The following is a 24,649-nucleotide window of genomic DNA, read 5'->3' as shown; positions in this document are numbered from 1 at the left end:
AGTTTTAACGCCATATAAAAAATTCCTGCTGAGATGAATGGTTGGTCCGCACAGCCGTGAAAAGGACGTAGAGTGAATTTTTGTATTATTTCAGGTTCTTGTCACAGTCACAGAAAATTACAGCACAGAAACAGGCCCTTTGGGCCATCTGGGTTGTGCTGAACTATTTAAACTGCCCACTCCCATACCCCTACCATCCAGGTACCTGTGCAAACCTCTTAAATGTTGAAATTGAGCTCGCATTCACCACTTGTGCTGGCTGCTCATTCCACACCCGGATGACCATCTGTGTGAAGAAGTTTCCCCTAATGTTCCCCTTAACGTTTCACCTTTCACCCTTAACCCATGTCCTCTAGTTGTAGTCCCACCCAATCCCAGTGGAGAAAGTCAGCTTGCTTTTACCCTGTCTACGCCCCTCTATCACAAACAAATCTCCCCTCAGTCTTCCACATTCCAAGGAATAAATTCCTGACCTGTTCAATCTTTCCTTATAACCCAAGTCCTCCAGACCTGGTAACATCCTTGTGAATTTTCTCACAACACTTTCAACATCTTTTACATCTTTCCTGTAAGTAGGTGACCAAAACTGCACACAATACTTCAAATTAGGCCTCACCAATGTCTTATACAAGTCAACATAACATCCATCTATTGTTGTCAGTACTTTGGTTCACAAAGGCCAATGGACTGAAATCCTGCTTTCCGTCTCTATCTTACTGTGACACCACTTTCTGTGAACTAAGGACTTGTACTCCCAGGTCCCTTTCTTCTACAACAGTCCTCTGTGCCCGACCAGTCACTGTGAAAAACCTGCCCTGGTAGGTCATACCAAAGTGCAACAACTCGCACTTGTCTGCATTAAATTCAATTTTCCGCTTCTCAAACCATTTTCCCAGCTGGTCCAGATCACACTGCAAGTCATGATAGTCTTCCTCGCTGTCCACTACACCAACAATCTTGGTGTCATTCTCAAATTTGCTGATCCAGTTAACCACACTATCATCCAGATTACTGATATAAATGACAAACAACAACAGATCCAGCACTGATCCCCATGACACACCACTAGTCACAGGCTTCTAGTCACAGGCTTCTAGTCAGAGAGGCAACCATGTGCTACCACACTCTGGCTTCTCCCAAAGTCAGTGTCTCATCCAATTTACTATCTCATCTTGAATGCTGAGTGACTGAACCTTCTTGACCAACCTCCCATATGAGACTTTGTTAAGTGCCTTGCTAAAGTCCATGTAGACAACATCCACTGCCTTGCCTTCATCCACTTTCCTGATAACTTCCTCGAGAGACTCTATAAGATTGGTTAGACATGACCTACCGTGCACAAAGCCATGCTGTCTATCTTTTATCAGTCCACACCTAACCAAATACTTACAGTATATATCCGGTTCCTGCACAAATGTTCCAATAACTTACCCAAAAACTATTGGGAAACTTTCAGAAACCAACAGCAGACAACTAAAAAAGAGTCAAATGAGCTCAGGGTGTGGAATCATGATATTGTAGTCATTAATGGGTCTTGGTAGCACCCAACAGTCTGAGGCATTTAGAGGAACAAAATATCCCGGGCCTCAATATCTCTTGAAAACCAAGGTTCCCTGCACCTGTAACTTTTCAAATTTTATTTTGGCAGGCATATACAAACTCTACATCCTCAAAATTTCACTTCTGAAGGCCTCCTACTTACCAAGTACTCCTTTGCCAGAAAGCAGCCTGTCCCAAACCACACTTGTCAGACCCTTTCTCATACCATCAAAATTGACCTTTCTCCAATTTAGAATCTCAACCCGTGGTGCAGATCGCTCTTTGTCCATATTTACTGTGAATCTCATGCATTATGATCACTAATTTCTGTCACCAGCCCTGGATCATTTCCTAACAGCTTATTGCACACTTCTACGTCAAGAATTCTACATACTGATTAAGGGCACATTTGACAAACTCTACCCCATCTAGTCCTTTTACAGTATGGGAGTCCCAGTCAATATATGGAAAGTTAAAATCACTTACTGGGACAACCTTTGTATCGTGGCATGGTGCAATCTCTCAACAAATTTATTCCTCTAAATTCATCAGACCGTTGGGTGCAACCAAGTCCCAACAATGGCTACAATATCATAATTCCCTGTCCTGAGCTCATCTGGCTTTCCTGCGATGCTTCTTGCATTGTGATATACACAGCTCAGAACATTCATCGCACCATGCTCAACCATTTGATTGCTGACTCTGTCTAAGGTCTGAACAACATCTGACTGGTGTCAAGAAAACAAACTCTCCCTCTTTGTCACAAAAACAAAGGAGCTGATTATGGACGACAGGAGGAATGGAGACAGGCTAACCCCTATTGACATCAATGGATCTGGGGTTAAGAAGGTGAACAGCTTTAAGTTCCTCAGCATAAACATCACCAAGGATCTCACATATAACCATATAACAATTACAGCATGGAAACAGGACATCTTGGCCCTTCTAGTCCGTGCTGAATGCTTACTCTCACCTAGTCCCACCGACCTGCACTCAGCCCATAACCCTCCATTCCTTTCCTGTCCATATAGCTATCCAATTTTACTTTAAATGACAATATCGAGCCTGCCTCTACCACTTCTACTGGAAGCTCATTCTACACAGCTACCACACTCTACCACTCCCCTCATGTTACCCCTAAACTTCTGCCCCCTAACTCTCAACTCATGTCCTCTTGTTTGAATCTCACCTACTCTCAATGGAAAAAGCCTATACACATCAACTCTATCTATCCCCCTCATAATTTTAAATACCTCTGTCAAGTCCCCAAAAAAATAAAGACCCAACTTGTTCAACCTTTCTCTGTAACTGAGGTGCTGAAACCCAGGGAACATTCTAGTAAATCTCTGTATTCTCTCTATTTTGTTGACATCTTTCCTGTAATTCGGTGACCAGAACTGTACACAATACTCCAATTTTGGCCTTACCAATGCCTTGTACAATTTTAACATTACATCCCAACTCCTATACTCAATGCTCTGATTTATGAAGGCCAGCAAACCAAAAGCTTTCTTCACCACCCTATCCACATGAGATTCCACCTTCAGGGAATGATGCACCATTATTCCCAGATCCCTCTGTTCTACTGCATTCTTCAATGCCCTACCATTTACCATGTATGTCCTATTTTGATTAGTCCTACCAAAATGTAGCACCTCACACTTACCAGCATTAAACTCCATTTGCCATCTTTCATGTACATGGTCTGTACATACCGGCTGTGTTGTAAAAAGAGCACAGCAGCACCTCTTTCACCTCAGATGGTTGAAGAAGTTGGGGATGGGGCCCAAAATCCGAAGGTCTTTCTACAGGGACACACAATTGAGAGCATCCTGACTGGCTGCATCACTGCCTGGTATGGGAACTGTACTTCCCTTAATCGCAGGAACCTGCAGAAAGTGGTGCGGACAGCCCAGCGCATCTGTAGATGTGAACTTCCCACTATTCAGGACATTTACAGAGACAGGTGTGTAAAAGGGGCCCAAAGGATATTGGGGACGCAATTCACCACAACCACAAACTCTTCCTGCTGCTACCATCGAGGAAACGGTACCACAGCAAAAGGACCAACAGGCTCCGGGACATCATCTTCCACCAGGCCATCAGACTGATTAATTCATGCTGATACAATTGAATTTCTATGTTATATTGACTGTCCTGTGTACAAACTATTTATTATAAATGACTATAAATTACACATTGCACATTTAGATGGAGATGTAAAGATTTCTACTCCTCATGTATATGAAGGACGTATGCAATAAAGTCAATTTCATTCAATTCACCCTCTCCACTATCTGTTCTGTCATTCTGGCTCCCATTTCCCCTACAACTTATTTTAACCACATCACCCTCTCCCCACACTAGCACTAGCGAGCCTTACCACTGGGATATTAGTCCCCTCTTGTTCTGTTCCTCTAACTAACGAATCCCCTATCACCCCTTTGATTTTTCTCTGCCAGGTAATCTCAACAGTTTCTAAAGTGGTCCACCTGTTGTTGTGCGGGATGGACACAACAGTACTCTGTGATGGCTATTTAACCTCATTCCCCTTCCTGACTCTCACCCAGTTTCCTGTGTCCTGCACCTTGGGTGTAACTCACCTCTCTTCATGTCATGTCTATCACCCCCTCCAACTCCTGGATGATCCAGAATTCATCCATTTCAAGTTCCAACTCCTTAAAGTGCAGGGTTACAAGCTGCAGCTGGATGCACATCATGTACGTCATGGCATCAGGGACACTGGAGGTCTTCCCACCTTCCCACCAATCTCCCCTCAAATTTGTAATGACCAGTGTGCACATAAAGCTTGTATTATGCAATTTTCCCACATGTGCACAGTGAATTTTATATAGAGAGGTATTCATTTTAACAGCTATCAAATGACTGTCTGTAAGAACTTTGATCTCCTCTGGGTTTGTTTAAGTTCATCTACACTCTCACACAACCTAAGTTGCAGGCCTGTAACAGGTAATGATGGATTTTCTTGTCAGAGCTTTTGCACTGTCCATATGTCATTTGCTTGCTAAATGACACTTAAAAAAGTCAGATTTTCAAATATCACTCCACTTCTTCCCACTTGCTAATTCTCCAGCAAAATTTGCATCGCCAGAATACGCACAGGTAACACCAGTTTCTGTATTGTACATAAATATTTCCCCTGAACCCTCCCCCAGGTGACTGACGGTGGTGAACTCAGTGATGGCAATGCCAATGAATATGAAGGGAAGGGCAGTAGTCTGTCTCATTGGAGTCTGGCACATTTGTGATGTGAAAGCTACTTGTTGCCCAGGGAAAAGGTGTTTGATATCATTATGTACCCAGAGAGAGTGGGACAAAACATGTTCTCACGGGTAGAAAAGTCCAGAACAAGAGGGGGTGGAACAAGCAACAGACACAAAATGCTGGGGGAACTCAGCAGGCCAGGCAGCATCTATGGAAAAGAGTACTAATGCTGAGTTCCTCCAGCAATTTGTGTGTGTTGCTCGGATTTCCAGCATCTGCAGATTTTCTCTTGTTTGTGACTGGAGGCAGAACAAAGGTGATTTTCACAACAGCTGATGTAAAAGATTTTGATCCCTTTCTCCGAGTTCCCGATCCTTGCATTTAGACAGCTGGAGCTCAGCTCTGTCTGAGAGACCCATCGGTTCCCATTCCCTCATCAGCCGGAAGCTCCCCGGGGCCCGTGTACGGATGGTGGGGCTGAGAGAGAGGGAAGAGAGCAGGACTGTCCCGGGATTGCGGGTCACGGAGTCCGGAGTCACAGCAACTACCCGAAGTCGGTGTTGAAAACGCCGCCCGGTGAGACCCCTTCTCACCTCAACCGATCATCCGGGGCCTTTTGTGCCCCGCGCGCTGGTGAGCTCGAGCTTGGTCGCTTAAACGGCCGGGCTACTAATCACGTGACTAGCCCCTCCCCCACCACTGTCAACAGAGGAGTCACGCGCTGCGCTATTCCCATTGGTCCGAAGCGATGTCAATCACTACTTCAAGCCAATAGCGGAGGCGGACCAGCCGAGAGGGCGTTACCCCCGATGACTCCGTCTCCCGAACTTTCCGTCACGGCGGGACAACCGTCAAAGTAAATGTCCGCTTTCTGATTTATTTCCATTTCCCTCCGAGGGAAGTTGGGGCGTTTGTGAAGCGTCTCCTGCGGCCGGAGTCTGATGTGTCGCTGAGAGGTAGGAGGAGACCGCTCGGCCCGTCGGTTTGATGCCGGTTCCCCGGGGAGGGAGAGGATGAAGACGGTGAGAGAGGGGGCGGACAGGATGTTTGTCCCGGTGGGGACAGGAGGGGCTCATCTGTGGAAATGTCTGAGCCCACGGTGGTGGCGATTCACCACATTGGGGGGCAAACACCGGCAGACTGTTGCCCTGCAAGCGGGGCCGATGGTCCGGGCAAAGTGACAATTATTTGTGTTTTGTTGAGACTGTACCGGGAATACGGTGTAAAATCCCGCTCCCCACACTAACACGGGTCACACAGACCAAAGAACAAACTGCCGGAGGAACTCAGTGGGTCGGGCAGCATCTGTGGAGGGAAATGGACCGTCAACATTTCGGGCCGAGACCCTCCCTCTGGACTGAGAGTGGACGGGAAATAGTCCGAGAAAAGAGGTGAGGGGTGGGGATGGGGCAAGAGCTGGGGAGTGAGAGGTGGGTCCAGGTGAGGGGGAGGTGGGAAGGTGGAAGTAGTGACGGGGGTGGGAGGTGAGTGGTTGGGGCAACACGGGGCTGCAGAAGATGGAAATTAATTCCATAGAGGATTAACAAAGAGGTTAGAGAGTATTTGTTATGGAGAGTGCAGTGAAGATTCACCAGACTGATCCCCGGAGTGGTGGGGTCATCATATGAAGAAAGATCAAATGTGATAACCCTTTCATTTGGAGAATCGAGGACTGAGAGATGAACACATTGAAATGCACAACATCATTACCGGCTGAACCAGGGATCCCAGTCTCTGAAAAAGGGGGTGGACTGTCCGGGACTGAGATGAGGGGAAATGTCTCCACTCCGAGGGTGGTGAATGTCTGTAAATCCCCACCACAGAGGGTGGTGAAGACTCAGTGATTGTCCTCACATAAAACAGAGGCCGGCAGATCTGTGGAGACCGAAAGTATCGAGGAAATGAGGATCGGGCAGAAACATGTGGCTGAGATGGGAGAGCAGCCATCATCTTAGAGGAGCTGAATGGCCACCTCCTGCTGTTTCTCACTTGATGTTTCAGTGTTCCTGTCCAGTGAGGCTGGAGGAATGTGAATAGAAATGAGTGTTTATAAACATGGATGGATTTAAATGAAACCTGCAGATTTCCGGTTTGGGTCTGAATTGTGTGTTGGACCGGGATGGGAATCGAGCCTGTGACTCTGTGACCTGGGGCTGGAGGGTAAGGGACAGGGAAGATCTGGAGGGAAAAAGTAAAAATAGATCTGGTGTAAATATGGAATAATGTGGGAATTGTAGCGGATGGGTCGGGCAGCGTGTGAGGGGCGAGGAGCAGAGTCACCGGTTCAGATGGGAGACCCTCCACCCGTCATGTGATCCCATTTCCTGTTCACGCTTTTCCACAGGTCTGCATCATCTGTAATTCACTGCTCTCCGTGTCTGTGTACCTTCATCTTTTACCGGTTCAGACAAGTCAGTGAGATCCGGATCTGTCACGTCCTCTCGTTGTGGGTGGACAATGATTTATTCTGCAATATTTTCAGCATGTTTCCATATAGCCACATAACAATTACAGCATGGAAACAGGCCATCTCGGCCCTTCTAGTCCGTGCCGAATGCTTACTCTCACCTCGTCCCAGACCTCAGACCATAACCACTGGGCTGAGGCCTTGGATTAGGCCTCATTCCACTGTTTTTACCTGCTGAAGGGCAGCCAATGTTTCTGGCTGTATGACCCATTTATGTGAGAATTTAGCCTTTTGTATTTATCTGAGCTTTTCATAAGTTTAGTTATAGTTTAGTACAGTTTAGTTAAGCTTCACTCCAGAATTTCCAAAATAACAACCCAGTCAGTCAAATAGTTCCACACAATTAAAATGGGGAATTTGCTTATTCTTATCACGTACTGAGCTACAGTGAAAATCTTGCCTGACGTACCATCCACGCAGATCAATACATTACAACAGTACATTGAGCTGATATACGACAAAACAATAACTGTAACAAAGCATTATGGCTGCAGAGAAAGTGCAGTGCAGATAGACATATGGGGCAGGGTCACGTCGAGTTACATTGTGAGTTTGAGTCCATTTTATTGGACTGGAGACCATTCATTTGGCTTATAACCACAGACAGGAAGCTGTCCATGAGCCTGGTGGTACGCACTTTAAGGCTTTTGTATCTCTTCCCCGATGGGGGATTGGGTTTGCAGCAATAATGTCCAAAGTTGTGGGCATCTTTGAGTACACGGCCTGCTTTCCCGAGGCAGGGGAAGTGTAGGAAGAGTCCATAGAGGGGAGGCTTGTTTCTATGATGTTTCCAGATGAGACCAAAGTTCTCTGCAGTTCCTTGCAGTCATGGGCAGAGCTTTAGCCATACGAAGGCGTGAAGTATCGACAAGAAGCTCAGAGACCTCGGCCTTCTCCCTGCCTTGTGCAGCTGGATCCTGGACTTCCTGTCAGATCTCCGGCAGGTGGTAAGAGTGGGCTCCCTCACCTCTGTCTCTTTGACCCTCAGCACACATGCCCCACAGGGTTGTCTCCTTGGCCCCCTCCTTTACTCTCTGTGCACCCATGACTTGTGTCGCCACCCACAGCACCAATCTGTTCATTAAATTTCCTGACGACACTACATTGATTGGCCTAATCCTAAATAATAACTTTCAATCGATCAAATGCTTCCTGACAAGGCTCGGTCCAAACAAACTTTTCACCCTTCTTCAGGAGATTAGTCAGAGGAAGAGCGATATCAGCAAAGTTCTTACAGAACTTACGATAATATCCAACCATTCCCAGAAACCTTCCAAGAGCCTTCTTACCAGTCTGTCACAAAAACTGTGGGTCAACTGTCTAAGAAAAATAACAAGATGGCTTGAGTGGCAAAAATAGATTGAGGTGCTTTTATTTACAAAAATAGTGGAGAAACAAAAATTTGGATGTCCACATCAAAACAAGAAATTAAAAAAAAAACTATATATATATGCAGCTTGCAATTGTCACCTGTCCGGTTAACAGCCACCCTCAGACTAAACAAAAAAAGAACCCAAAGCCTTGGTAACCCAAGGCTTACAACATCTAAGCCAATCCCCCTAGACCAACCTGAAGCTAATTAACTCAATTATCTTCCATTTCACACAATCTGAAACTCTACCACCAGTTCTCACAATAAACACATAGACTTCATCACAGGATTCACCATTTCCCGGTTAAGTAACTTGTATAAACCCCAAAACTTTACCACAAGATGAGTAATTAGGTAACATAACCCTTGTCCCAGGTAAAGATGGTATCCTCCACCATCGGCACACCTGTGCAGGTTGCTGCTGCCTCTATATAAGACAGCTCTATGCAGCAGCTCTGTTTCAGACCCAGTGACTGTGGAGGAGAGAGACGTCAGATTATCATGACACTTCGGCAAAACACTTACTGGAAAGATGAATATGAATAAATTGACCTGAGATAATAAAACTGTGACATAGTGTGTTTCTTTTTTTCATACCAGGGGATGAGTGTAAAATTGTGACTGTTGATTTATTGTGACGTGTGCACTCACCACAATAACAGAGGGGAATAATGTGTGTGGATGACCCTTTGGGTGTTTTACCGAGTGTGCCCTGAGACGTCTGTAATCAGTGACGGGCCTTCGTCACACAGTCGGAATAGGAACTTCAGAAATTGCCTGGATTTTGCCTGCACAGGAGCCAACTTGCCTTGACCTACAACACAGCCAAGATAGATCACAGTGGCATGGCCAAATTCACTCTTAGCTAAGTCAACTGTAAGATTGGCCCTGGAAAGCCTGTCAAACAGCTTTTCTACTACAGAGATATGCTCTTCCCAAGTGTCACTCCCTGTGACTAAGTCATCAATTTGGCATCTGTGTGTCCTAACCCTTGAATTACAGAATCAATCATTCTCCGGAATGTTCCTGGAGCATATTTCATTCCAAACAACAAAACATTGTATTCATACAACCCAGAAGGTGTAACAAATGCAGAAATTTCTCTACCTCAGTCCGTCAATGGAACACACCAATACACTTTCACAGATCAATCTTTGTAAGAAATTACCTTTTCCAACCCTATCGATGCAATCATCCACCCTAGGGATAGGATAGGCATCTGTTTTTGTTACTGCATTTACCTTCCTATAATCAGTGCAAAATCTAACACTACCATCAGGTTTGGGCAGAATAATGCAGGGTGAATCCAATTTGATGTTGAAGGGCTAATAATACCATTTTCAGCATATATTCAATTTCTTGCTCAGCCAATTTACACTTCTGTACGTTCATGCGACATGGGTGTTGTTTAATCGGTTTGGCTTGACTAATATCTACGTCATGTACTGCGACCGTGGTTTGCTTGGGAACATTGGGAAATAAAACTTTAAACCTCAGAATTAATTCCTTCAGCTGTTGTTGTTGCTTTGACTGCAGATGAGCCAACTTGTTTTGAATGTTTTCGAGAACAACCGAGTTCATTAGCCTAACTGGGACCATGTTTGGCTTGTGAAAAGTCTCCGACGAGTCAATTGTTTCATTCTCAGGGTTGTCAGATTTATATGTTTGACAACACTCACCGATGGTGCCTGCTTGCCAGAATAAGGCTTTATCATATTGATGTGTACCACCTGTGTTAGCTTACGTCAGTCATGTGTTTTAATAACATAATTCACATCATTAATTTGAGAGACTATTTCATACAGTCCGTTGAATTTCACCTGAAGTGGATTCGTCAACATTGGAGATAAGGCAAGCACATTATCCCCCACCATGTATTTTCTTTTGTTTTGGTCTGCTTATCAAACCAACACTTCATTTTGTTTTGAGAAATCTTTACGTTTTGTCTCGCTAGACGACAGGCTTGGTGTAGTTTATCTTTGAACTTCAAAACATAGTCTAACAAGTTAACATGTACATCCCCATCAATCCACTGTTCCGTTAACAAGGTCAAAGGTCCCCTCACTCTATGACCAAATACAAGTTCAAATGGACTAAAGCCCAGTGACTCCTGTACCAACTCTCTTAAGCCTGATTTATACTTGTGCGTCAAGTGTACGCCATCGGCACTACGTACCCTACGCCATACCCACGGTGTACCTTACGCCGTAGGGTGACGTGCACCTCCTCTAAAAACTCACGCGTCGCGGCGACGCAGAGCGCAACAACTGTGATTGGTCCGCTTGGTAGCATCGCATTTCCTCCTACACATTTCTGGTTGCTTTTCTCCGCTATGTCTGTACACTGATGCGAAATAAATGGTTGGAGACAATGAACCAAATCGTCAAATCTACCTGCCAACATCGGAAAATATTTGAAATGCATTTCCTCGTCCATGTCTCTCACGAAAAAGTTCAACAGTGTCAGAGAAACCCCACCGCCAACTTGCATTTTGGTGGTGAAGTGCAAAGCGATGCAGACACAGCTACGCATGCTCGCTACGGCGTAGGGCTACGCAAAAATTAAATTGGGCCTACGGTGTAGGATACGGCGTATCCCGAACGCACAAGTATAAATCAGCCTTTACAGTGAACAAAAGCAAATGTATTCCTTCATCCCAGTCTTTTCCATTTTCAACACAGTATGTCTTTATCATTGTTTTGACAGTAGAATTAAATCTTTCTAAAGCCCCTTGTGATTCTGGATGGTACGCAGACGACGTAATTTGTTTAGCTCCCAGTTCATAAACTACCTGCTGGAATAATCCAGATGTAAAATTACTTCCTTGATCAGACTGGATTTCTTTAGGCAGGCCAAATAAAGTAAAAAACTTGTTAAGAGCCTTCGCCACAGTTTTAGCTTTAATATTTCTGAGAGGTATTGCCTCTGGGAATCTGGATGCAGTACACATAATAGTTAGCAAATACTGATGGACAGCTTTAGTCTTTGGCAATGGGACAACACAATCCACTATAACTTTGGAACAGGGTTCTCCGAATGCAGGTATAGGCCGGAGTGGGGCCACTGGGGTAACCTGATTAGGTTTACCCACAACTTGACAAGTGTGACAGGTTCTGCAAAAGGTCACAACACCTTTCCTCAAATTAGGCCAGTAAAATTCCTTTATAATCCTGTTTACAGTTTTATTCACTCCATAATGGCCATCTAAGGGCATAGTGTGGGCCAAAGTTAAAATTTCAGTCCTATAAACTTTAGGAACAATTGCCCATTCCTCACTCGCAGGTATAGCAGGTGGCCTCCACTTCCTCATTAACACTCCAGCCTTGAGATAATACCCTACTGTCATTTTCTTAATCTCATCATCTGAGAAAAATGTTTCTTATAAAGCTTCAAACTCAGGGTCCCAGTTCTGTTCTGCTATAAACTCCTTCCTAGACAGGGATAAATCTTTCTCATCAGACTTACTACCTGAATCCTGTTGAAACAATGAAGGCAGAAAAGTCCCTGACAAGTCATCATAACCTGAATCCCGATTTTGGCTATCTTGGGTATCAGAATCATGCTGCACAGAACCGTCTGCATTAGCAGACTTTTTTGCCGTACTTCGAGTTACTGTGCAGGAAGGATAAATGTTAAAATCCATCTGTGGGTCGTCAGTGGTTGGCTTAGTTGTCAACTGCACTGCAGGAACAACATTACCATCTGCCAGGTCATTCCCTAACAGCAAAGTAACAGCTTCCACCTGTAAACTGGAGCATAATCCGATCCTAACAGGTCCCGAAACAAACCCTGACTGTAAAGTTACCTTGTGCAATGGCACAGAAACCATGCCACCCCCAATGCCTTTAATAAGATTTACCTCACCAGTGTCAGTCTCATCACCAAACTTTAGAAGGCTGTCTAATATAAGTGACTGAGAAGCCCCAGTATCTCGAAGAATTTTCACTGGTACCGGGGTTGACCCTTCCATTACTATTACAAACCCATCTGACATAAAATGATCAAATCCCTTCTTAACTTGGTCAGACCTCTCAGTCCTTAACTGAGCCGCAACAAAATGTTCAGAACTCTGTGGGTTTATAGGTGCTTCAACATACTGATCACAGGCATTTGGGACTGCCTCCTTTTCCTTTTTCTTCTTCAGGACAGGACAATTAGCCATCATGACCAGCTTTCTGACAATAGTAACAAGAGAGACCAGAATATTTCTCCTTCAACTGCTTCCCTTCATTCTTACCTTATTACTAATCCCAACTTTAATTTCTGGTTTACCCTGGTTATCCCTGCTACTCTTTTGGAAGCTCTTATTCGGGGTAAGCTTAACGTTATGAGTTAAAGCAAACTCATCTGCTAATCTAGCAGACTCCTGCAAAGTGGCAGCATCCTTTTCATCTAAATCTAAATCAAGGGTGCATCTTTTGAATTCTTCAATTAAAACCAACTCTTTCAGGCTGTTGAAATCATCATTTACATTTTTATATGTGCACCAGCGGTCAAAACACAAACTTCTCATAAGCAAATTTCATATAAATCTAGTTCAGAGATTTCCTCAAATTTCTAGACTTTTGCCTGTATGCTTCTGGGACCAACTAATAAGCTTTGAGCACAGCCTGTTTCACTATGTCATAATCAGCTGCTTCATCAACTGTCAAAGCAGAATAGGCTCACTGAGCCTTCCCCTTAATTACACTTTGTAAGAGAATGGGCCAACCCTCTTTTCACTACTTTAAACCCTGAGCAACCTTCTCAAAATGTTGAAAGTATTTATCAACCTCTGCCTCGTCAAATGGGGGTACCAATTTAACTTCCCGACTGGCCTCAAACTTATCACCAGAGTCTCACGCTAGACCTCTTTGCTGCAATCTCTCTATCTTTTTCAGTTTGAACATCGTCTACCTTTCTGCTTCCTCCCTGTTTTTCTGCCTCTTCTCTCTGTTTTCCTGCCTCAAACTGCCTCTGCCTTTCCACAACCTCCATCTTTATTTTTTCTAACTTGTACGGGAGCTCAAGCTCACTAGGTTTACTTTCAGGAAACACCTCCAACTCTTCCACTTTAAACACACCCTCAGATACATAATACTCAGCTATTATCCTCTGCATCTGTGACCTCCTCATTGTCAATTTCATCTTAGCAAGTTTTAACCTTTTAGCAATACTCAATAGTTCAATCCTTCTGGCGTCCTCTAATGCCTCAGAGGTTGGCGCTTCCAGACATGTATCAACATCCATTGCTTCTCATTTTCTACACACAAGTAAATCAAAAGGGATTTCACCAATGAAATCGATAAGTAATCTATACGGCCCCAAATCTGTTCATATCCAGGATGCAGGCCCCAATTTTTTTATGAACCCTAACACTTTAAAAATGAACCAGCAGCAATAGACTACACCTGGAGTCTGGTTTTGATGTTAAAACCACTATCTTTATTAGTATCTACTTCTAATATAATAACTTAAGCAAGATAGGTAGTGGTGGAAGGAGTACATTCAGATTGGAGGATTGTGACTACTGGTGTCCCACAAGGATCTGTTCTGGGACCTCTACTTTTCATGATTTTTATTAACAACCTGGAGGTTGGGGTAGAAGGGTGGGTTGGCAAGTTTGCAGACGACACAAAGGTTGGTGGTGTTGTAGATAGTGTAGAGGATTGTCAAAGATTGCAGAGAGACATTGATAGGATGCAGAAGTGGGCTGAGAAGTGGCAGATGGAGTTCAACCCGGAGAAGTGTGAGGTGGTACACTTTGGAAGGACAAACTCCAAGACAGAGTACAAAGTAAATGGCAGGATACTTGGTAGTGTGGAGGAGCAGAGGGATCTCGAGGTACATGTCCACAGATCCCTGAAAGTTGCCTCACAGGTGGATAGGGTAGTTAAGAAAGCTTATGGGGTGTTAGCTTTCATAAGTCGAGGGATAGAGTTTAAGAGTTGCGATGTAATGATGCAGCTCTATAAAACTCTGGTTCGGCCACACTTGGAGCACTGTGTCCAGTTCTGGTCACCTCACTATAGGAAGGATGTGGAAGCATTGGAAAGGGTACAGAGGAGATTTACCAGGATGCTGCCTGGTTTAGAGAGTATGCATTATGATCAGAGATTAAGGGAGCTAGGGCTTTACTCTTTGGAGAGAAGGAGGATGAGAGGAGACATGATAGAGGTGTACAAGATAATAAGAGGAATAGATAGAGTGGATAGCCAGCGCCTCTTCCCCAGGGCACCACTGCTCAATACAAGAGGACATGGCTTTAAGGTAAGGGGTGGGAAGTTCACGGGGGATATTAGAGGAAGGTTTTTTACTCAGAGAGTGGTTGGTGTGTGGAATGCACTGCCTGAGTCAGTGGTGGAGGCAGATACACTCGTGAAGTTTAAGAGACTACTAGCCAGGTATATGGAGGAATTTAAGGTGGGGGCTTATATGGAAGGCAGGGTTTGAGGGTCGGCACAACATTGTGGGCCGAAGGGCCTGTACTGTGCTGTACTATTCTATGTTCTATGTTGTATAAACAATAGTTAACAGTGGTATGTGTATATATGTGTGTAAATATAACTCCCACCCTACTGAGCTCGGGGGAAACAAGGCTTGGAGTCTTGAGACGGTAAAGTATGAAAGTTCAGCTCAATCACAGAATAGGTGATGAGAGAGAGATATTTGTAATCCAGGGTAAATGTTGAGAGAAGGCAATTATGTCAAATTCCACAGTTTCCACGGTGGTAAAACACGGTGGTAAGAGAACAGTTGCTGTAGAATTTATCCATCGTTGTTCCAAATCCACATACGAATTATCACCAAAAGTGACTTGTCACAAGGGGTATCATCTTCAAGTGAATTACCACACCACACCCAGGCAAGGGTTAACACATAAGTGGTCTTCACAGGATACCCCAAATCCGATCCACTCCTATAGATCAAACGAGGTGACAACCACACATTCAACGTATGCTGAATCGATAATTAACCCAACCTTGTGGGCAGAGGGAAGTTCTAAACAGTGACCCTTGGCCACTCGTTTCCTTGTTTTGAACCTTCCATTTTTCCTCCTTTATCTCTGTCTGACTCTGAGTGTCTGTGTCCTCGGTTAAAACTAAACAAGCTGTGAGTGATGTGAACAAGATGCAAGACAGACTGATTCGCCTTAATCTCTCTCCCTCTTAAAATGACAGCTCACAGCAAATGAAACCAAGGGATTCATAACAACGGTCACTCCCGATTGTGAACTGACTGATGTGCCAGTAGTTGGGATGACTGAGTGAATCCCTTCCCACATTCTTTGCAGGTGAATGGCTTCTCCCCAGTGTGAACTCGCTGATGTTTCTGTAGGGTGGATGATCGAGTGAATCTCTTCCCACATTCTGAGCAGGTGAACGGTTTCTCCCCAGTGTGGACTCGCTGATGTACCATTAGGGCAGAAGAGTGAGTGAATCTCTTCTCACAGACTGAGCAGGTGAACGGCTTCTCACCAGTGTGAACTCGCTGATGACTCTGTAGGTTGGATGACTGAGTGAATCCCTTCCCACAGACTGAGCAGCCGAACGGCTTCTCCCCAGTGTGAACTCGCTGATGAATCTGTAGGTCGGATGACCGAGTGAATCTATTCCCACATACAGAGCAGGGAAACGGCTTCTCCCCAGTGTGAACTCGTTGATGACTCTGTAGGTCACATGACCGAGTGAATCCCTTCCTACAGACTGAGCAGGTGAACGGCTTCTCCCCAGTGTGAACTCGCTGATGACTCTGTAGGTTGGATAACTGAGTGAATCCCTTCCCACATTCTGTGCAGGTGAACGGCTTCTCCCCAGTGTGAACTCGCTGATGACTCCGTAGGTGGGATGACTCAGAGAATCTCTTCCCACATTCTGAGCAGGTGAACGGCTTCTCCCCAGTGTGAACTCGCTGATGACACTGTAGGTGGGACGACCGACTGAATCTCTTCTGACAGACTAAGCAGGTGAACGGCTTCTCCCCAGTGTGAACTCGCTGATGTAACAGTAGGGTGGAAGACTGAGTGAATCTCTTCCCACAGACTGAGCAGGTGAACGGCTTCTCCCCAGTGTGAACTCGCTGATGACTCTGTAGGTGGGATGACCGAGTGAATCTCTTCCCACATACTGAGCAGGTGAACGGCTTCTCCCCAGTGTGAACTCGCTGATGTACCAGTAGGGTGGAAGAGTGAGTGAATCCCTTCCCACAGTCTGAGCAGGTGAACGTCCACTCCCCGGTGTAAACATGCTGGTGAGCCATTAGGTCAAATGACTGAGTCAATCCTTTCCCAGAAATTCAGCAGATGACCAGCATCTACCCGGTGTGAACAGACTGGTGTGTCCACAGGTGAGACCACTGACTGAATCCTTTCTCACACACAAAACAGGTGAAAGGCCTTGCCCAGTGTGAACTTGCTGATGTACTTTCAATTGAGATGACCGAGTGAATCGATTCCCACTGTTTGAGCAGGTGAACGGCCTTTCTCCTGTGTAGAATGACGACTGTGCCAGTCTGTCAGATGATCGAGTGAATCCCTCCCCACTGTCTGAGCAGGAAGGATAGTCGATTGAATCACTTCTTAAATGTCTAGACAGAGACAGCAAAACTGGTGTTTGAGATTCCTGGAGACAAATTACTTCTCGTTTTAACCTGTAAAAAGATTTACAAAATCCATCAATGGGTGTAGGACAACATTTCAGATGAGATTACTTGAGTTGCCAAGGTTTGTTCTGGTATCACACTGTTACAGTGAGGTTCAACCCAAGTTCGACAGAGAAATCATCTTCTAACTGGGCACAGTGCTGGTATCTGGAATGACCATCAATTCCCTGATGCTCTTCCTGTCTCTATCAGAATGGGGCATTTCTGCCATCTCCAGTCTGTTCCTTGGCTCAGTTTGACTCTCTCCATTGGTATTATTCCCTGTTCCTGCTGAGCCACATGGGTACCTGGCCCCACAGTAACTGAAACACTCTCGCGCAAATAGTCTTTCTTGACGTGCAACTGGGATTTTCTTGTATCATTAACTTAAGGTGCCACAGTTTTAACACCATATAAAAAATTCCTGCTGAGATGAATGGTTGGTCCACACAGCTGTTAAAAGGACTTAGAGTGAATTTTTGTATTATTTCAGGTTCTTTTCACAGTCATAGAAAATTACAACACAGAAACAAGCCCTTTGGGCCAACTAGTTTGTGCTGAACTATTTAAACTGCCCAATCCCATACCACTACCATCCAGGTACGTATACAAACCTCTTAAATGTTGAAATTGAGCTCGCATTCACCACTTGTGCTGGCTGCTCATTCCACACCCGGGGTCTGTGTGAAGAAGTTTCCCCTTATGTTCCCCTTAACGTTTTACCTTTCACCCTTAACCCATGGCCTCTAGTTGTAGACCCACCATCTCAGTGGTAAAAGCCAGCTTGCACTTACCGTATCTATAACCCTCATAATCGTCGTATACCTCCATCAAATCTCCACTCAATCTTCTACATTCCAAGGAATAAAGTCCTGACCTGTTCAATCTTTCTTTATAACCCAAGTCCTCCAGACCTGGCAACATCCTTATGAATTTTCTCTGAACTCTTTCAACCCCTTTTACATCTTTCCTGTAGGTTGGTGACCAAAACTGCACGCAATACTCCAAATTAGGCCTCACCAATGTCTCGTGCAGTGTGAACATAACATCCATCTCCTGTACTCAGTACTTTGGTTCATGAAGGCCAATATGCCAAAATCTTTCTTTCTGTCCCTATTTAACTGTGACACCACTTTCAGTGAATTATGGACATGTATTCCCAGATCCCTTTCTTCTGCAGCGTTACTCAGTAACCGACCATTCACTGTGCAATTCTAGGTCCTACCAAAATGCAACACCTCGCACTTGTCTCCATTAAATTCCATTTTGCATTTCTTCACCCATTTTTCCATCTGGTCCAGGTCGCACTGCAAGCCATGATAGTCTTCCTCACTGTCCACTACACCCCCAGTCTTGGTGTCATCCACAAATTTGCTGATCCAGTTAACCACACTATCATCCAGATTACTGATATAGATGACAAACAGTAACAGATCCAGCACTGATCCCTGTGGCACACCGCTAGTCACAGGATGTGGTCAGAGAGGCAACCATCTGCTACCACACTCTGGCTTCTCCCAAAGACAGTGTCTCATCCAATTTACTATCTCATCTTGAATGTTGAGTGACTGAACCTTCTTGACCAAACTCCCATATGAGAATTTGTCAAGTGCTTTTGCTAAAGTCCATGTAGACAACATCCACTACCTTGCCTTCATCCACTCTCCTGATAACTTCCTCGAGAGACTCTATAAGATTGGATAGACATGATCTGCTGCCTATCCTTAATCAGTCCACATCAATCCAAATACTTGTATATCCGTCTCCTGCACACACATTCCAATAACTTTCCCACTACTAATGTTAGGCTCACCAATGTATAAATTCCTAGTTTATTTTTAGAGCCTTTCTTGAACAGCAGAACAACATCGGCTGTCCTCCAATCCTCCAGTATCTCACCTGTCACTGAGGATGACTTAAATATCTGTGCTTGGGCCCCAACAATTTCTGCACTTGTCTTCCGCAGGGTCCCAGGGAACAACTTGTCAGGCCCTGGGGATTTATCCACGCTAATTTGCCTTCAGACAGCAAACAGCTCCATCTCTGTAATCTTTACAGGGTCCATGAAGTTGATGCTGCTTTCCCTCACTTCTATAGACTCTGTGACCATCTCCTGAGTAAATACGGATGCAGAAAATATCTCCCCCATCTATTTGTCTCCTCATATCGATTACCATTCTGACCTTCCAGAGAATTAATTTTTCCCCTTGCCATCTTTTCGCACTTAACATATCTGCAGAATCCATGAGGATTCTCCTTCACCTTGTCTGTTGGGGCAACCTCATGCCTTCTTTTATTTCTTTCATAAGTGTTCACCTGAATTTCCCGTACTTCATAAGTATCCCATTTGTTCCTATCTGCCCGTACCTGGTATGCACCTCTTTTTTATTGATCTGGGAGATGAAAGCCAAAGGGGTGATGGAGCTGCATGGTGGGAGGTGGGAGTAGGGGAGGGTTAAACTAAAGTTGCAGGGAGAATGGGAGCCTGAATAACAGAACAGATAGTGGAGGTGTTGTGGAGACAGATGTTGTTCAGTCCTTAGGCAAAGTCAGGAATTAAAAACATTGAGCATGGTGCAGTGAATATGCTCAATCCTGTACATTTCAATACAGGGAGCAGCGTAGGAAAGGCGGATGTGTTCAGGACATGGATCAACACCTGGAATTATGACACTAGGATCTGGCAACTGTGGACTGGGACAGGCTGCTTTATGGCAAAGGTGCACTTGGTAAATGGGAGGCCTTCAAACCGAAATTTTGAAGTACAAGGCGGGTATGTGCCTGTCAGAATAAAAGGTAAAGATAGAAATTGTAGGGAACCTTGGTTTTCAAGAGATATTGAGACCCTGGTGAAGCACAAAATGGAGTTGCAGAACAGGGACAGGCAGGTAGGTTCTTATGGAGTTTAAGAAATGCAAGAGAACACATAAGAAATAAATCAGGATGGCTAAAAGGCATGAGATTCCCCTCGCAGAAAAGATGAAGGATAATCCTCAGGGATTCTGGAGATAGATTAAGAGCAAAAGGACTGCAATGCACAAAATTGGTCCTCTGGAAGACCGGAATGGCAAACCATGTGTGGAACCAAAGCAGATGGGGGAGATCTGAGTATGGAATGAGCTGCCAGACGAGGTGGTAAATGCGGGTTCTTTTTTAACATTTAAGAATAAATTGGACAGATACATGGATGGGAGGTGTATGGAGGGATATGGTCCGTGTGCAGGTCAGTGGGACTAGGCAGAAAATGGTTTGGTGCAGCCAAGAAGGGCCAAAGGGCCTGTTTCTGTGCTGTAGTTTCTATGGTTCTATCTCAAATATATTTTTCATCTCATTTACTCAGGAGATGGACACAGGGTCTATGGGATTGTGGAAAAGCGGCATTAAAATCATGGAACCTGTACGGATTAACGAAGAGGAGATGATTGCCATCCTGAGGCAGATTAGGGTGGATAAATCTCCAGGGCATGACAAGGTGCTCCCTTGGACCCCACGGGAGGCAGTGCAGAAGTCGTTGGGGCCCTAGCAGATATAACTAAATCATCCTTAGTGACAGGGGAGTTATCTGAGGATTGTAGGATAGCCAAAGTCATTTCGCTCTTCAACATAGAGCATAGAAATCTACAGCATATTCCAGGCCATTCAGCCCACAATGTTGTGCCAACCATGAAACTTACTCTGGAAACTGCCTAGAATTTCCCTAGCACATAGACCCCTATTTTACTGAGCTCCATGTACCTATCTAAGAGGCTGTTAAAAGACCCTATTGTATCTGCCTCGACCACCGTTGCTGGCAGTGCATTCCACACACCCACCACTCTCTGTGTAAAAAAAACTTAATCCTGACATCCCCTTGGTATCTATTTCCAAGCACTTTAAAACTATGCCCCCTCGTGTTAGCCAGTTCAACCCTGGGGAAAAACCTCTGGCGATCCACACGATCAATGCCCCTCATCATCTTATACACCTCAAAAAGGCTCCAAACATAAACAAAGAAATTATATATTGCTTTGAAGATTTGTTAGAAGTATACAAAATTATGAGGGTATAGATCGGGTAAATGCAAGCAGCGTTTTCCACTGAGGTTGGGAGGGATGACAACCAGAGGTCATGGGTAAGTGGGGAAGGAGAAAATGTAATGGGAACACGTGGAAAAGCCCTTCACTGAAATGGTCGTGAGAGTGTGGAATGAGATGTCAGCACAAGTGGTGAATATGAGCTTGATTTCACAATTAAGAGAAGTTTGATAGGTACCTGGATGGTCGGGGTATGGAGGCGATGTTCCTGGTGAAGGTAGTTGCATTAGACAGATGAAATGTTTTTTCGACATTGACCAGATGGGTCAAATACCCTGTTTCTGTACCGAACTACTCCATATTTTTATGACAGACAAGCTGGACAAACCTGTTTGGAAGGGAAAAGGTAAGAGTGACAACGGAGCAGCAATGGCTGGAGCTTTTGTGAGCAATTCGGGACCTGAGTGACAGATTCATCCCAAAGAAGTGGAAGCATTGGAAAGGCAGGAGGACACAACCATGGCTGAAATGAGAAGCCAAAGCCAACATAAAAGCAAAAGAAAGGGCAAACAAAAGAGCAAAAACTATTGGGAAGCTTTTAGGAACCAACAGAAGACGATTAAAAAAAAAGTCAGATGAGCTCAGGGGGTGGAATTATGATGTTGTAGTCACTAATGAGTCTTGGTAGCACCCAACAGTCTGAGGCATTTAGAGTAACAAAATAACTGGGGCCTAAATATCTCTTGAAAACCAAGGTACAATATGATAATTCCCTGTCCTGAGCTCATCTGGCTTTCCTACGATGCTTCTTGCATTGTGATATACACAGCTCAGCACATTCATTGCACCATGCTCAACCATTTGATTGCTGACTCTATCTGAGGTCTAAACAACATCTGACTGGTGTCAAGAAAACAATCTCTCGCTCATTGTCACAAAAATGAAGAAGCTGATTGTGGACGACAGGAGGAATGGAGACAGGCTAACCCCTATTGACATCAATGGATCTGGGGTTGAGAGGGTGAACAGCTTTAAGTTCCTCGGCATAAACATCGCCGAGGATCTCACATGGTCTGTACATACCGGCTGTGTTGTGAAAAAAGCACACCAGCACCTCTTTCACCTCAGACGGTTGAAGAAGTTCGGGATGGGGCCCCAAATCCTAAGAACATTCTACAGGGACACAACTGAGAGCATCCTGACTGGCTGCATCACTGCCTGGTATGGGAACTGTACTTCCCTTAATCGCAGGAACCTGCAGAGAGTGGTGCGGACAGCCCAGCACATCTGTAGATGTGAACTTCCCACTATTTCAGGACATTTACAGAGACAGGTGTGTAAAAAGGGCCCAAAGGGTATTGGGGACCCAATTCACCAAAACCACAAACTGTTCCTGCTGCTCCCATCCAGGAAACGGTACCACAGCAAAAGGACCAACAGGCTCCAGGACATCATCTTCCACCAGGCCATCAGATTGATTAATTCATGCTGATACAATTGCATTTCTATGTTATATTGACTGTCCTATGTACAAACTATTTATTATAAATGACTATAAATTACACATTGCACATTTAGTCGGAGATGTAACGTAAAGATTTCTACTCCTCATGTATATGAAGGATGTATGTATTAAAGTCAATTCAATTCAATTCAGCCTCTCCACTATCTGTTCTGTCATTCTGGCTCCCATTCCGCCTACAACTTATTTTAACCACATCACCCTCTCCCCACACTAGCACTAGCAAGCCTTACCACTATGATATTGGTCCCTTCTTGTTCTGTTCCCCTAACTAACAAATCCCCTATCACCACTTTGACTTTCCTCTACCAGGTAATCCCTGCAACAGTTTCTAAAGTGGTCCACCTGTTGTTGGCGGGTTGGACACAAGAGTACTCTGCAATGGCTATTTAACCTCATTCCCCTTCCTGACTCTCACCCAGTTTCCCGTGTCCCGCACCTTGGGTGTAACTCACCTCTCTTCATGTCATATCTATTACCCCTTCCAACTCCCAGCTGATCCAAAATTCATCCATTTCAAGTTCCAACTACGTAAAGTGCAGGGTTACAAGCTGCAGCTGGATGTACATCTTGTAAGTGAGGGCATCAGGGACACTGGAGGTCTCCCCACCTTCCCACCAATGTCCCCTCTAATTTGTAATGACCAGTGTGCACATAAAGCTTGTACTGTGCATTTTTTTACTCAGTGACAATACGTTCACAGTGAATTTTAAATAGAGAGCCATTCATTTTAACAGCTAGCAAATCACTGTCAATAAGAACTGTGATGTCCTATGGGTTTGATCAAGTTCATCTGCACTCTCACACAACCTGTATAGTAGGCCTGTAGCGGGTAATGAAGGATTTTCTCTCCACAACTGTTCCACACCGTCCATATGTGGTTTGCTTGCTAAATGACTCTTAAAAAGGTCAGATTTCCAAATATCACTCCACTTCTTCCCACTTGTAAATTCTCCAGTAACTTTTGCATCACCACAATACACACAGGTAACACCAGTTTCTGTATTGTACATAAATATTTCCCCTGAACCCTCCCCCAGGTGACTGACGGTGGTGAACTCAGTGATGGCAATGCCAATGAATATGAAGGGAAGGGCAGTAGTCTGTCTCATTGGAGTCTGGCACATTTGTGATGTGACAGCTACTTGTTGCCCAGGGCAAAGGTGTTTGATATCATTATGTACCCAGAGAGAGTGGGACAAAACATGTTCTCACGGGTAGAAAGTCCAGAACAAGAGGAGGTAGAACAAGCAACAGACACAAAATGCTGGGGGAACTCAGCAGGCCAGGCAGCATCTATGGAAAAGAGTACTAATGCTGAGTTCCTCCAGCAATTTGTGTGTGTTGCTCGGATTTCCAGCATCTGCAGATTTTCTCTTGTTTGTGACTGGAGGCAGAACAAAGGTGATTTTCACAACAGCTGATATAAAAGATTTTGTTCCCTTTCTCCGAGTTCCCGATCCTTGCATTTAGACAGCTGGAGCTCAGCTCTGTCTGAGAGACCCATCGGTTCCCATTCCCTCATCAGCCGGAAGCTCCCCGGGGCCCGTGTACGGATGGTGGGGCTGAGAGAGAGGGAAGAGAGCAGGACTGTCCCGGGATTGCGGGTCACGGAGTCCGGAGTCACAGCAACTACCTGAAGTCGGTGTTGACAAATAACCGCCCGCCAATTTCCTCTTACCTGCACCGATCCGCCTGAGGCCCTCTGTATTATGTGCGCATGCGTGCATTCGAACGTCATCGATCCAGACGCCTGCGCATTTGATCGGCGCTTCAGCGGCAGCGAAACTTCATACGCAGGGTTTTATGGGTAATCACGGTGCCATTAACAGTGTCTGCAAGCACCGGTTTCATGTCCATATCTCCGTTTTTTTTGTGTGTATAGAAAATTC

The 24,649-nt window shown here is 44.8% G+C and overlaps 2 protein-coding genes across 2 annotated transcripts in view; both read right to left on the bottom strand.

Annotated features, from left to right (window-relative positions):
• The window catches only part of LOC140208445 (uncharacterized), a 76,106-nt gene extending 70,700 nt beyond the window's left edge, over window positions 1-5,406 (bottom strand). Inside the window, exon 1 of the mRNA XM_072277131.1 lies at window positions 5,358-5,406. The gene's annotated coding sequence lies outside the window, so the exon portion shown is untranslated. The remainder of the gene's footprint in view (window positions 1-5,357) is intronic.
• Window positions 1-24,649, bottom strand: part of LOC140207821 (uncharacterized) — a 50,429-nt gene that overhangs the window by 12,027 nt on the left and 13,753 nt on the right. The window contains exon 4 of the mRNA XM_072276382.1: window positions 24,439-24,545. Coding sequence (XP_072132483.1) covers window positions 24,439-24,545 — 107 coding nt within the window. The remainder of the gene's footprint in view (window positions 1-24,438; window positions 24,546-24,649) is intronic.

Source organism: Mobula birostris, chromosome 13 (assembly GCF_030028105.1).
Source record: "Mobula birostris isolate sMobBir1 chromosome 13, sMobBir1.hap1, whole genome shotgun sequence".
Lineage (NCBI taxonomy): Eukaryota > Metazoa > Chordata > Chondrichthyes > Myliobatiformes > Myliobatidae > Mobula > Mobula birostris.
The sequence above is the reverse complement of the archived record's forward strand: the minus strand, read 5'-3'. Positions and strand labels throughout refer to the sequence as shown.